Below are 15943 nucleotides of genomic sequence, written 5' to 3'. Positions count from 1 at the left end.
TTTTTATACATTTATTAGAAATATATATGGAATGTGTGTGTATATATATTGATATATATATATATAAATTTATTATATATATTATATATATATATATATATATATATATATATTCCATAATATTATTTAAATATAAAGCTGCTTGTATGGCAAAAATAAGTTATATGAGCTTTCAGATGAAAATAGTAGGTTTTAGTAAATAATTTTTTTATGTATTTATTTATTATTATTTATTTTTATTTATTTATTTGGTGAAGTGTTATTTAAAAAAAGCAAGTTGGACTTGAAACTGTTACATAATTACAAAATAATAATAATAATAATTATTATTATTATTAGACTTTTTATTTTAATTATAATAGTTTATATTTCTGTACATTTTATTCATTTATTAATTATTTTTGTATATTTTATAAATTAATACATTTGTAATAAATCTATTTATTTCTTGTGTCCTAAAAGTTAGAAAAAGCTTCTTGCTTGTGGTGTATGTGTGTGCGTGTGTGTGTGTGTGTGTGTGTGTGTGTGTGTGTGTGTGTGTGTGTGTGTGTGTGTGTGTAGGTGTGAGGAGCTCTAGTGTTTTGACACAGAGGCCTGTGAGTAAAGTTCCCTCACAGGAGCAACTGCAAAAAGGCGAGGGAGAACAACTCACTCTTATTACAGGGCTGCGCACACAGGTACGTCTCTCTCTCTCACACACACACACACACACACACACACACACACACACACACACAGTTTTCCTGCCAGACTCACAAGAGCACCACCAGATCATTTACATTCCTCAGCCACCATATACTGTATTGTGACCTTTTATGCATTGATATTCATTGTTTCTGTCTGGTTAGATTAAAATAGATCGATACATCATGAGGGTGGATGCATGAAACTCATTTTTGTAAAGGGATTTAGCTGAATGCTGTTGGTTTGTGGTTTTGTAGGTCAGGGAGCTGGAGGAGAAACTAGTGGATCAGACGCAGGAGGTGGAGAGACTGCGCTCTGAGCTGGTGAGACACTGAATTATTAGGGATGGGGAGACTGTTGTATGAATCACTTGATCCTGGTGGGCTAAAGTCACCACACTTGAGTGAACCACATTTCTATTGTTTAATAAAGAGCTCATGCTTTATTACGCTGACCTGATTTATTTTCATGATGGTAGGGGAAGGGTGATCTGATCTAGTTTTGTTCTAGAATTTATTTCTTCAGCCCTGGAAGATTTACAGCTGTGGCACTGATCCAAATTTGAGATGGGTGTGGGTGTACATAACTGTACTGGGAACTTTGTTCCCAGAAGAAAGCTAAATATAATAAAACCTCATCCTCTTTTGGAAAAATTATTAACATTTCATTTATTTAATTTATAGATTTTCTTTAACAAAATCAGGACATTCGATTCATTACCTAAAAAGAGCTGTTAAATTACTCAACCGTTTAAAAGTAAATAAAAAAAATACTTTTATTTACCAAGGACTCATTGAATTGATCAATTGTGACAGTAAAGACATTTATAATGTTACAAAAGATTTCTATTTCAAATAAGTACTGTCCTTTTGAACATTTCATCAAATAATCCTGAAAAAAAAATCACCCTTCCACAAATATATTAAGCAGCAAAAACTGTTTTCAACATTAATATTAATAAGAAATGTTTCTTGAGCACCAAGTCAGCATATTATAATGATTTCTGATGGATCATGTGACATAGAAGACTGGAGTAATGATGCTGAAAATTACATTTTCATTTTAAAATAGAGTCAAATAGAAAACCGTTACTTTAAATTGGAATATTATTTCACTATATGACTGTTTATACTGCATTTTTGAGCAAATAAATGCAGCCTTGGTTAGAATGAATAAATCTTACTGACCAGAGATGTATATGCAATGCACACATACTGTATGTACTGTAAGTGTAATAACTGTAATAAACATTTCCTCATATTAACCGATCCAAATATATTAACAAAATCAATTCAATTCCCCACCCCATTGGTTTATATTAGAGGGTGTGGATAATACCAGTTACACAGACAAAACCAGTAGTATAATGATTGGGTTTGAATTTATCAATAGTAATTATAATTAGTAGTCCTCATTCAGCTAATTAAATGTATATGTGTTTCTAGGGGGCGACAGATCTGGAGAAACAGCTCGAGGTGCTGGAGAGTGAGAACCAGCGGCTAAAACAGGAGCTGAGGGCCAGTCAGTCCCAGACCACCTGCTCGACCGGCCACTGCCACCAGAGCCAGGTACTCACTCAGCCAGAAATCACTTTAACCTCACATACAATCCCATTGGTTGTTTCTACAATGACAGCATAATTACTTGATGCTTAAAGGGATACTCCATCCCAAAATGAAAATTTTGTCATTAATCACTTACCCCCATGTCGTTCCAAACCCGTAAAAGTTTCATTTGTCTTCGGAACATAATTTAAGATATTTTGGATGAAAACCGGGAGGTTTGTGACTGTCCCATAGACTGCCAAATAAATAACAGTGTCAAGGTCCAGGAAAGTATGAAAAGCATCGTCAGAATACTCCATCTGCCATCAGTGATTCAACCGTAACATTATGAAGCGACGACAATACTTTTTGTACACAAAGAAAACAAAAATAACAACTTTATTTATAATTCCTCTCCTCTGTGTCTCTCCAAATCAGCGCACAGAAGAGTGTAAGCCGCCTGTGTACTGCTCAGAATTGCCAAAATGGCGCTATGCTGATTTGGAGAGACACAGAGCAAAGGAATAAAGTTGTTATTTTTGTTTTCTTTGTGTACAAAATGTATTCTCGTCACTTCATAACGTTACGGTTGAATCACTGATGGCAGATGGAGTATTCTGACGATGCTTTTCATACTTTCCTGGACCTTGACACTGTTATTTATTCTGCAGTCTATGGGACAGTCTCAAGCCTGCAGGTTTTCATCCAAAATATCTTAAATTATGTTCTGAAGACGAACAAAGCTTTTACAGGTTTGGAACAACATGGGGGTAAGTGATTAATGACTATTTTAATTTTGGAATGGAGTAACCCTTTAAATAAATCTTGTGCAATACATTTTAGTTGTGTTTCACAGTTGTTTATTTTCTGTTCTGTAATGCTCCATCTCTCTCAGGATGTGGAGGCCCTGCGTGGAGAGCTGTGTCGTAAGGACGAGGAGTGCCGCGAGCAGGAGCGGCGACTGGCTGCGCTGGAGCAGCAGGTGCAGGAGAGGACTGGTGTGATAGTTCAGCTGCAGCAGCAGTTAGAGGAGGCAGCACAGCGCAGACAGGAGCTCCAGCTGCTTCGTGATGGTGAGGAGACTCTGTCTCGCCAGGCTGCTCTGCCGCTGCAGGTCAAGGTGAGCCGTCATTTCGAACCCTGCGCCCTCCGGAGGTCAAATTAGTCAGCTGCATATGTCATTGAGGATTTCTCATTTAAGAAAAGTAACCTAAAACATAAATATGAGCCTTAAATTATTAACATTTCTTTCTTGCTGTGCATTGTAATGTTTATTTTTCTTAAATGAGACAGCCTCAATGACGTATACAGCTGACTGATGTGACCTTCAGAGAATGCAGGGGATGTTTTATCAAAATATAATCTTGAATTTCTATCATAGAGACTTTTTGCAGAAAATTTGTCTTGTAAATGTGTGAAATTGCATTTTCTTATTAGTTTTCTCATTTTAGTTTTCAAATAAGGTAAACACTTAAAACTGCATTTGGCCCCTAGAAAGAAAACAACAGTACAGCGGATTTAAATTAACCCAAGTAGACACAAAATATTGTAAAGTGTGTCAAAGAAAAATGTTCCTGATAATAAAGTAATATAAGGTAATCGAAAAACTCCAGTGATGGTAACCTAAAAGCATTAAAGGAAATGAGTAAATAAACAATAAAAAAGGTATAATATGATCACATTGCCATATAGTCCAATACAGATTTACCCAAATCTGTCAGTTGTCATTATTGATATCACACTTTCTCTATACAAATAATGTTCACCTACTCACTCAGCCAGTCAAATGTATTTAACCTTTCTATAGTCACCTCCATTACCACTCCGGTTTACACATATTCTCCCTACATTTTGGATTCACATTTACACAATACCCAATGTTGGTTCACTGCTGGTGGCCAAAAACAAGATGCACTTTTCCTAATTAAAGTGATTTAATGTGTCTGTTTCTCACTCTTCCTGCAGTATGTGACCAAGACGGTTGAAGTGGAGTCAGCCCAGAGTAAGCAGGCTTTAATAGAGGCCCAGGCCCATAACCAGGCACTGCAGGAGCAGCTGAGTGTTCAGAGGCAGCTCCTCAGAGAGCTGGAGCAGCAGCTCCACGAGTCCCAGAGAAGCAGCAGTCAGCTCCGCCAGCAGGTACCACACTCACTTCCTGTGTGCACTGTTTTGAATCTCCTGAATTATCATGTGGCCAAATGATGATCTCATGTCTTCTCATAAGCCAGTTATTTTGATATAAGTTTAAGAGGACCCTATGAAATCCTTAAAAAAAAAATCCTCCAAATTCTGTGTTTTCATTTTAAAATTTACTGGATTTCATTTTAATGGTTTAATTAAAAAAAATGAATAAAAAGGACTTTAACAATTTAATTAAAATGTAAACAATAATAGGCTATTACTCTCTGAAATTAGTTTTTCTTTATTTTTTCTGAAATTACATTTTTCCAGAATCTGGGTTTTATCATTTAATACATGTTTAGCAAAAATGGTGGTAATCAAATGAATGCATAAAGCTAACAATTTAATTAATCTTGCATAGTGAAATGAAATGAAATTTGAAACAATCCTTTTTTTGGCAAAGGAAGTGCTGCACAACAGAGGTTTGCTTTAAGTTTTAAATTAAAACATAAATGAAAAATATATATATTGTGTTGTATTCCTTAAAAAAAAAATAACAAACTGTGTTTTTTATTTTGTTATTAGTTTGAAAAGTACATACTACTGTACAGTAGTAATATATTTCTGTCATAATTTCAAGTTAAACCAAACTTTTATTTTGGCTGGTTGAAGTGAAGACCTTTGAGTTTCTTTGTGTATCTGATGATAGTTTTTATCAAATGAAATGGTGAAATGCTGGTGAAGTGACTCTCAGAGCACCTCTGGAGATGAAGGTCCTGTGTTCATGAGACAGCAGATGCTGAAAACCCTACAAGCATTACGTGTGCTGCTTGAGTGTGTGCAGAAGACAAGACTGCGGCACTCATTCACACAGAGACACTCACAGACACTGGTCCATATGGCTACTTGATTAATTGTACAGTCCTACTTTTGATTTATTTATCCAAATTTTGACACATTCTGTAACATTCCGCATTATACTGTAAATTCGATTTTCATTACTGTATTCCGTGATTCTGTCTTTTTTTTCTGCATTATGAAAATCATGAGGCTCTAGTTTCTGGCTGCTGTGATGTCGGTGTCGTGACAGAGCAGGTTCACAGCTCTCTCTCTTCACTTGCGTTGCAGCTGAGCACGGACCGCAGCCGTCTGAATGGTCTGCTCTCCAAGGCGGTGGGTGGGGGTAACACCGAGGTCACCCACAGGCTATCCAAGGTCGTCCAGATTACTCTGCAGGGGTCAAGGGTCAAAAATGTCATGGGTCAGATTCCAGCTGTGATTATAGGAAGTGATTTACTGTGAGCAGACTTCTACCAGAGACTTTGTCCTATTTTAAGTGCTAAACAAAAATGAAGATTCTTGTTGAGTCATGCTCATTTTTGACCTATAAAGCCCTGAAATTTTGCAGAGTAATGCGCTCACGTTCCCTTCAGGGTTATAATTTATTCTACATGCAGTAGTAATCCTGTAACTTACTGTGAAATAGTTGATGTCACCCCTGTTGTGTACTTCATATTAGGGGTGGGTGATATAACCAAAATCTTAAATCACGATACAAGCTTTAAATAAGCACTTTATGATATCAAAATTTTTGATACCATAGAAATTTGATAATTCTTGTCACCAGTGTTACTATCACAAAAAAAACTAATACTAGCCTAAATAAAAAAATAAAAAAAAACTCTGGCTCACTGAAGACAAGTAAACTGTCAACGATTAAATAATAAGAAACTAATTACATAGGAATAGGACAAAAAATATATAGTAGAACCAATAAATTAGAAATGCTACATTGTATAAAGTAACAAATGTATAAAACACTGCATATTTTTCACTGTGTAAATTAAATATGTATTTCTTCTTAATAAAGTTACAAAAGTGATTTAGTCAAGAGCAGTGAGAGATTTTCTCTCTTTTGTTGTTGGATTAACATGAATGACAGACAGCAGGAACATTAGACTGCTGTCACTTTAAGAGCTGCCCGCGTCCAATATACTGTATTATTACACATGTTTTCTTTCTCCGCTGTTTGCTTTCACTAAATACCTAAATTACTGTGTTTACTGTGTTCTAAATCTCCACTAGTTGACAAATTTCTACCGCTTAATCGTGTCTACCAGTATATCGCCCGTCCCTACTTCATATGTTTTGATAGTGCGTGACCCCAGGTGCCCTTCCCATGTGTGATCAACAGCCCTCCACCCACCCCACAGGTCTTCTTTCACTTACCTAACTGCATTAGATCAGTCTATCTAATGACTCTGGTTAGTAGTTCATGACGGGTTTCTGATGTGTTGGTCAGAAGTAAAGCCATTTTATTTAAATAAGGTGGAGCGCAAGATATCTGTGCTCCTCTGATCATCTGTGATGTTGATCTGTTTTATGATGATTTAGCAATAAGACGGAAAGTAGATCAAATCAGTCACCAGAACCTGTAAATGGGTCTTTACACTGACAGTGATCTTGATACAGTTGGGTATACAGCTTACAAGCAACCAATAATACAGTGTGTTGCCGATTTGATCTCTGTCATTGTAAAAGCTCCTTTATAATACCTTATGTAATTCCTCATTTAAAACATTTACTATTTGCATAGGACTTATGAGCTCTGTGACACAGTCTTTTGTTGACAGTACTGTCTGTGTGTGTGTGTGTGTGTGTGTGTGTGTGTGCGTGTGTGTGTGTGTGTGTGTGTTAGATCCTGGTGTATGAAGGTGAGATGGAGAGAGCTCAGGGTCAGCTGGAAGCAGAGATGCAGAGTCTGGAGGAGGAGAAGAACCGAGTGATCGAGGAAGCTTTCATCAGAGCCGAGAGTGAGATGAAGGCCGTCCACGAGAACCTAGCAGGTGAAACCATGTGTTTGAGTCCACGTCGTGTTTCACCCTCAAATAAAAAATAAAAAAAACAAGTAATCAAGAAATTATATTGTTTTTGAAACAAATTTTAGGAAAAATAGGATTTTCAAGGGATAGTTCACCCAAAAATGAAAATATGATGTTTATCTGCTTACCCCAAGGGCATCCAAGATGTACGTGACATTGTTTCTTCAGTAGAACACAAACAAAGATTTTGAACTCAAACCGTTGCAGTCTATCAGTCTTATAATGTAAGTGAATGGGAATCACGGCTAAAACATACAATAAAACTAAAAAAAAAAGTACACAAACAAAACCAAATGAAACCCTGCGTCTCATGACGATACACTGATGTGTAAAGACATGAAACGATCGGTCTGTGCAAGAAACTGAACAGTATTTATATTGTTTTTTACCTCTGATTCACGCAATGTCCAAACTGCTAGAACTAACGAATCGGATCGCAGACTTTTAATAATAATAATAAAAATAATAATAAACATTATTTTATATAGCGCCTTTAAAAGTAGCATCTCAAAGTGCATTACATAAAAAATATGAAATTAAAAGACACATAACAGTGCAGGCAGTAAAAAACTAACCAAACAATAAAATAAAAACCCAATATAGTAACAAATGAAGTAATCACATGAATCACATAAAAGCTACCCTAAAAAGTAAGTTTTAAGGGACGATTTAAAAATACTAAGGGATTCTGCATTCCTATTCTCAGAGGACAGGGAATTCCACAATTTAGGAGCCAAAGAAGAAAAAGCCCGATCCCCCATAGTTTTTAGCAGTGTTGTTTGGACAGTTAAAATAAGTGCATTACCGCCACATATCTCACAAGTGGACCATTGACACGTTATTTACAATCTCAATTAGGAGTGTCAGTGGTCCACTTGAGAGATAGGTGGCGATAATGCACTTATAAGTCTGCGATCCACCATAAAGCAAGAAGACGAAGACAACGACACCTCACGCGCCTGCTGCTGAGAACACGCATAGGAGGACGCGCTCAGGAGAGTTCTAGCAGTTTGGACATTGCATCATAGCTAAAAAACGATATAAATACTTTTCAGTTTCTTGCACAGACCGATCGTTTTGTGTCTTTACACATCAATGTATCGTCACGAGATGCAGGGTTTAATTTGGTTTTGTGTGTTGTTTTTTTTTTTAATATTATATTTTTTTTTATTGTATGTTTTAGCCGTGATTCCCATCCACTTACATTATAAGACTGACAGACTGCAACAGTTTGAGTTAATATCTTGGTTTGTGTTCTACTGAAGAAACAACGTCACCTACATCTTTGGATGTCCTCGGGCTAAGCAGATAAACATCAAATTTTCATTTTTGGGTGAACTATCCCTTAAATAATGTTTCCCCTTATATTCTTATTACTTTAATGTTCTTGTTAAACATATTACACGTAGTAATAACAGTAAATTATGCACAATTACAAGCAATTAACCATAAACCAAACCCTATAATTGTACATGTTGTTAATTAATATTACTCAGTACTAATTTGTGTAATTAAATTGAAACAAGGACACCTAAAATAAAACAACCAGGAAATATATTTAAACTACAGTATTTGGCATATTGTAGTTATATTTGTTGAACTGTCTTTTATATAAAATTATGTAGTAATGTAAAAAATTGTTATTGTTATTATTGTGCCATATTTTATTACTCATTTAAATATAGTGCAACAATTGTGTTAATGTAATATTTTTACTGAATAATCGAATTAAATTTTTTCTATATATATATGTATGTATGTATATATGTGTGTGTGTGTGTATATATGTGTATATGTATGTGTGTATATATATATATATATATATATATATATATATATATATATATATATATATATATATATATATATATATATATATATATATATATATATATATTATCTTTTTTTTATATATTTTCTAATCTTGACAAACTATAAAAAATATTCATGTTTCTTAAAAATTCTTCACTTGATATATTTTATTTATTTTTCATTTTATATAGTTTATTATTTTTGTCTTTTGATTATGTCCAACAGGTGTGCGGATGAACCTCCTGACGCTGCAGCCGGCCCTGAGGACCCTCACCTGTGATTACAACTGTCTGAAGAGACAGGTGCAGGACTTCCCTTACATGCTGGAGAAAGCCATCACCGAGGCAAAGCAGGAGGTGAGCGCATGGCGTCCGAGCTCACAAACACTTCAGCCTGACTGCAGCTCCTCAACTCAAGCGCTCGTGTTTGTCCGTCTGTGATTATAGATCTGTCAGGTGATTGGAGAGGTGAGCAGTGCAAACCAAGAGCTGCTGCGCAAATACAAGCGGGAGATGAACCTGAGGAAGAAATGCCACAATGAACTGGTGCGCCTCAAAGGTGAGACTGCAAAGATTTCTGGGAATTGTGTGGTTCGATTCATTTATGTGTTTTCATGCAGTGAAATTATACATTCTGATTATAAAGACTTCATGATCTTGTTTTTCAGGAAACATTCGTGTGTTGTGCCGAGTACGTCCCGTATGTGCTGGAGAAACAGACGCTGCTGACACCAAAAACAAAGTGACCTTTGACCCTGATGATGATGCTGTTCTCTACTTGTCCAATAAGGGCAAGCTCATGACCTTTGAACTTGACAAAGTCTTTCCCACTCAGGCCACTCAGGAGGAGGTTAGTGCCTGAACTAGTTTTCTCATACAGATGTATTTCCTTTATCAGTTATTATATCACAGTCCCTCTCCTGTGATTGGACAGGTGTTCCAGGAAGTGCAGTCTCTGGTCACTTCCTGTATTGATGGCTTTAACGTATGCATCTTTGCCTATGGGCAGACCGGCTCTGGAAAGACCTATACTATGGAGGTACATAACATGTTCCCAAGTTTCACTCTCAAACTAAAAAAGAAATATATTGTCTGTAAAGTAAACCAAGCTCGTTAGGACCTTAAGATTTTTGTGTGACCTTTAAACTTTGTTTACAGCTTAACTTGTTACACATTACCAATTTTAGTAATAACAGTCATTTGTGTAACAAGAACACCTTAAAGTGTAACAAAAAATATATTTAAACTAAATTATTTATATAGTGGGATTTATTGTGTGTGTTAATTAATATTTAATATTATTTAGAGGTTTTTGTTGTACTGTCTTATAATATAAAACCGTATTTTATTATTCATTTTCACACTGTAACAGTACTTTTTATTGACCATGATGTCTGTCCCTTTTAAATTTGTCAAATAGTTGCATTTGAAGTTTTTTTTTTTGATCCTGTATTTCTAAAGAAGTTTCTTATGCTCACTTAAGACTGCATTTATTGGATCAAAAATACAGTAATATTGTGATTTTTACAAAATAGAATTATGAAAATAATGGTTTATTTAAATATATTTTAAAATGCAATTTATTCCTATGATGCAAAACGATTATTTCAGTCTTCAGTGTCACATGATCCTTTAGAAATCATTATAATATGCTGATTTGCTGCTCAAGCAATATTTTTTGATTATTTTCAGTGTTGAAAAATTTTTGTGGACATTTTTTTCTAATTAATTTGAAATAGATATGATAGTTTTAGAAATAGTTTTTAACGCTAATGTCGTTTTTATTATTATTATTATTATTATTATTATTATTATTATTATTATTATTATTGGTGTAGTTCAATAACCCTGTTAAATGTAATCTTTTAAAAAATCTCAAAATGAATATCATTTATTCATACTGTTAAACATCATTGTTGTGTTACCTACATTTAAACCAATTTTATTTAAATTATTAAAAAAAAAACACCATAGAATCTTAAGATGAGCCATTTATCAACTATCAGCCTTAACGTTGATTATGTAATTTTCGTGTCAGCCTCTCATGTCTCTGTGTTTCATGTAGGGTGTCCCTGAAGACCCTGGCATCAACCAGCGTGCTCTGCGGCTGCTCTTCTCTGAAGTGTCTGAGAAGAAGCCTGACTGGGACTATAAGATCACCGTCAGCATGGTGGAAATCTACAACGAGACACTTCGGTGAGAAACACAGACTCAAGTAAAGCTGCACACTGACAGCAGGAGGGAGAGATGATGATGATGATGATGATGATGATCAAATGCTCTACAGGAGGGCTTTCAGTGTGACATGCACATCACTGCAGCATATTCAGCACTCTTTTATATAATTGTCCCAATGTCACAGTGAAGTGTGTGTGACCTGCCACAGATTCTGCCGGTCAGCAGTTATGTAAAAACAGATTAGATTTAAAATCTCTCCGGCCATCTGTAAGACATTAACAGATCACACGTCACGCATTTCCCCCTGCACTGTCTGTTTGCTCACCCTGTTCCTCACTTTTCCCATCATGCCTCCTGCTGTGTTGTGTAAGTTGAACAGATGTGTATGTTCTGATTCAGATTGTCTGCGTAATATTAATCTGTTCCCCACTTTAAATTTTCAGCAGATAAAATGAATTCATTTGTATTTATCTGATTCCAACAGGAATCTGTTGGGCGACAATCCCAGTGAGAAGCTGGATATAAAGATGTGTCCAGACGGCAGCGGACAGCTGTATGTGCCAGGACTCACGGAGTTCACCGTGGAGAGCGTGGAGGACATTAACAAGGTGAAGCTCACAGCATCCAACCAGAATTATGCTAGCTGTCGTCACTTCACACTTCAAATGTACAAATTTCACCACCGTAGATAACAAAATATTATTTCCTGGGTAAAGAAACAAAAAGTTTTCTTGTTAGGCCGATTTGTCTTGGCTTGTTTTGTCTGACCAGACAAAGTGAAGCATGTCTGTAGCTAATCTGCTCTGAAAATTGTGAAAGAAGTTAATACAGTTAACAATACAGTTATGAAATATTTGTTTACTCTTTATTTTAAGCCTATAAAGTCTTTATCAGATATGATAAGCACATTTCTAAGGCCTATAAATTATCAAAACTTTGCTGAAAAACCATTATACACAGTATCATCTGATTGATAGTTCTTTTTTTTTAGCAATTAAAAGGCCGTTGAGTATAATTATTTTAAAAAAAGCCCCCTTCTGCTTGTGGTTCTTGTGTCTTTTTGCTTTGAAAATAATTTTTATAAAGTAAATGTACAGTAAGAATAACTTTTTAATATTGTTAGTAATATTTCAAGATGAACACTTAAACTGGACTAAAGCAGCTTAGGTTTACTTGATTATCAATACATAGTTATTTTATAGAAATCATATTAATATCTGAGTATCAAATATGATACATCAGCCTTTTGAGAAGCTTTTCCTTTTAAACATTTAAAAAAAGATAAACATTTCTGATTATTATTTCCGATTTTACAGGGTTAAGATGTCCTTGTTACAGTGTTATTATACAATTAATTACTGAGTAATATTAATTAACAACATGTACTTATTATAAGGTTAGGATTATAGTTTGGTTTAAGATTAGTTGCTTGTAATTATGCATAATTCACTGTAATTACTGTAGATTAACAAGGACAGTTATTTAGTATTGTGTTAATTCCTTGTGATGGTAATTCAAAGGTATTCAAAATTCAGTGATCAGTGTTTCAGTGCAAGGTCTGTCATAGAGACGAGCATCAACCCATTTCAGTTTAATTCATTATTTGTACCCGCTGACCTTTGACCCTGCAGGTGTTTGACCTGGGTCACATGAACAGGGCGACAGCGTGCACTAATCTAAACGAGCACAGCTCTCGCTCTCACGCTCTGCTGATCGTCACAGTGGCAGGTTTCAACTCTTCCACGGGCCACCGTACCTCAGGTACACACACAGTTCATGTAAACTGCCTCACACACAAATAACTGAAATGTAATTATGAAACCATCTCTTTTTTTCTTTATTTTTGCAGGTAAGCTCAATCTGGTGGATCTGGCTGGTTCCGAGCGGATCACCAAATCCGGCGCTGAGGGCAGCCGTCTGCGCGAGGCTCAGTGTATCAACAAATCACTGTCTGCGCTGGGCGACGTCATCAACGCCCTGCGCTCCAAACACTCGCACGTGCCCTTCAGGAACTCACGTCTCACGTACCTGCTGCAGGACTCGCTCAGCGGCGACAGCAAGACCCTCATGATGGTGCAGGTGTGTCAGCAGGGTTATAATGGAGAGAGGCTTACTTTAAACCTCCACACATTTTGAGTGGATTAGAATGGATTTAGGGATAAAGACTGTACTTGGTACAGCATGAGCATTCAAGGTATTTTAAGCAGTTTGTGCACACGCTCTCCTGTTGTTTCATGCTAATCACTAATGAAACCCTCAAATGCAAAACAAACTCTGTTGTCGGCTTACGGAATCGTAAAGTCTGATGTATTAAATATGAAATGAAATCAAAATCGATTAAGTTTCTTAATAAATGTTCCTGGTCATTTAATGCACAATTTATGGCATGTCGTACTTGATGACAAGCGGGGATGTTCTACTCAGAATTATGCGTTTCTATGGCTCTCTGTTAACCCAAATTAATCTATGTAATTTGAGCAAGCAATAGACACAACACAACACAACAAGTAACAGTCGTGCAAATGCTTTCTTAATAAATGTATATTTATTTAGAGGGACATTAGTATTTCATCTCAAACTGTATAGTGTCTCTAATGCATGTCTTAATTTTGTAATATAAGGCATTTACAGTAACCAAATATTGGTAATATTAAACAGAAATATAATAAGATTTTAAAGCTGAAGGCACTGCCACTTTAAATGTTTCCACATAATGCCTCAAAGTCTCGATTGCTCGGAAAATGTACACATTTTGGGGTTTTTATAAGAATCATTGATGGAATCACTACTAAGTAGTTCTCAATTTGGAACCACATTACTTCAATTCCTTATGATTCTAATCACAAGATTACAAAACGTTCTACCTACATCATGTTAGTTTAGTGTGCAGCTGATCATTCTTTGTCACAACTGTGAGATTCTCCTCTCTGTATCTCAGGTGTCTCCTCTAGAGAGTAACGTCAGTGAGTCGGTTTGCTCTCTGAAGTTCGCTCAGCGTGTTCGGTCTGTTGAGATCGGGCCCTCGTCTTCCTCACGCCGCCAAGCAGAGAGCTCCTCTACATCCTCCTCTCCAACTCATGACGGCGTGGAGGTACAGCGTCACAAACACACACATCCTCAAGTGTTCATGTCTGAAAACAACAACGTCTTTGAGACCTCACCCACAACTTTCCTTCTGTTACTAATGCAGTGGTCACAATGCACTCATTATTCCACTTTTCCTCCTCTCCTGTTCATATTTATACTGTCATTTATGTGTGAAAAACTCATTTACAAAATTTAACTGTGGTTCTTACATAAGCAACACAAATTTCAACCCAATATATTTTTTGCACTTTGTTTAAATTGGCATTTGATTTACATTGTTTTAAAAGCTTAATTAAATTGTTAATGTTTTATGCTGTTTTAGATAATATATTTGTATCATAAATCCAGAACAATTAAAATCGACAACAAAACACAGAATTTCTGAAAAACAGAACATTTCATAAGGCCCTATTATTTTAAAAATGTTAATACATTTTTCAATTACAGAACTACGGAAGAGGATTAGGGCCAAGCAATAATAAAAAAATAAAACCATCTCGAGATTAAAGTCATTATATTGCGAGATTAAACTAGTTAAATTTCGAGAAAAAAAGTCTAAATACAATCTTGAGAATAAACTCATTAAATTTCGAGAATAAAGTCGTTGTGTTTCGAGAAAAAACTCGTTAAATTTCGAGAAAAAATGTTGAAATACAATCTTGAGAATAAACTCAAATTTCGAGAATAAAGTCGTTGTGTTTCGAGAAAAAAACTCGTTAAATTTCGAGAAAAATAGTCGAAATAATCGTGAGAATAAACTCATTAAATTTCGAGAATAAAGTCATTGTGTTTCAAGAAAAAAAGTCGAAATGAAATGTAGAGAATAACGCATTCGATCAGTGTTCATTGCATAGCCTATATCTTTCAGTAACAAAGAAATACTATAAACTTTAGCTAATTATGACACAATAATAATTAGCACACGAACTTTAAAGTGAATTTGCAAGCGGTCAAATGCAAGGTAGAAGAAAAAAAATCAGTCCAATTTGCGCGATGTAGGCTACTCGCTTTTGTCCAACATGAAATGACAACCAGAGGACAAATGCAAGGTTATCGCTGGCTTCACCCAAATGCACTCTGGCACTTGGACAGCTATGATAAATTAAAACCGTACGGCATTGCCATTAATGGCGTGTAATGTAATGAGTTTATTCTCAAGTTTGTATTTCGACTTTTTTTCTCGAAATTTAACGAGTTTAATCGCGAAACACAACGACTTTATTCTCGATATTTCATGAGTTTATTCTCAAGATTGTATTTCGACTTTTTTTCTCGATCCTCCCCCTCGAAATTTAACGATTTAATCTAGCAATATAATGACTTTAATCTCGAGATGGTTTTATTTTTTTATTATTGCTTGGCCCTAATCCTCTTCCGTACAGAACAGAATAAAATTTTCAGAAATAATCGTGAAGACCCGAAAATGTATTTTTGTTAAACTTTTAATAAATTATTTAGACGTGCTTTTTGATTAAAATTTAATTAAACTATTAAAACTAAAAATTAAAATGTAAAACACAGAATGTGGGGAAAATAAGATGGAATTTGGGAAAAAAATAAAATGGATTTCACATGGCTCTAAAATTATTAATAATTAATTTTCAAATAAACTTTTAATAAATTGTTAAATTGTATA

General features: G+C 35.3%; 1 protein-coding gene across 5 annotated transcripts in view; it reads left to right on the top strand.

Annotated features, from left to right (window-relative positions):
• LOC109073191 (kinesin-like protein KIFC3) overlaps positions 1–15943 on the top strand; it is a 39898-nt gene that overhangs the window by 19029 nt on the left and 4926 nt on the right. For all 5 annotated transcript variants that reach the window (XM_042774857.1, XM_042774855.1, XM_042774856.1 and 2 more), the window contains 15 exons: positions 562–677; positions 942–1007; positions 2130–2252; positions 3124–3348; positions 4194–4367; positions 7048–7195; positions 9269–9399; positions 9490–9601; positions 9711–9892; positions 9977–10081; positions 11108–11238; positions 11705–11828; positions 12852–12981; positions 13070–13299; positions 14159–14311. In XM_042774857.1, the coding sequence (XP_042630791.1) occupies positions 562–677; positions 942–1007; positions 2130–2252; positions 3124–3348; positions 4194–4367; positions 7048–7195; positions 9269–9399; positions 9490–9601; positions 9711–9892; positions 9977–10081; positions 11108–11238; positions 11705–11828; positions 12852–12981; positions 13070–13299; positions 14159–14311 (2150 nt within the window). The remainder of the gene's footprint in view (positions 1–561; positions 678–941; positions 1008–2129; positions 2253–3123; positions 3349–4193; positions 4368–7047; positions 7196–9268; positions 9400–9489; positions 9602–9710; positions 9893–9976; positions 10082–11107; positions 11239–11704; positions 11829–12851; positions 12982–13069; positions 13300–14158; positions 14312–15943) is intronic.

The sequence above is a fragment of the Cyprinus carpio genome, chromosome A18, assembly GCF_018340385.1.
Source record: "Cyprinus carpio isolate SPL01 chromosome A18, ASM1834038v1, whole genome shotgun sequence".
Lineage (NCBI taxonomy): Eukaryota > Metazoa > Chordata > Actinopteri > Cypriniformes > Cyprinidae > Cyprinus > Cyprinus carpio.
The sequence above is the reverse complement of the archived record's forward strand: the minus strand, read 5'-3'. Positions and strand labels throughout refer to the sequence as shown.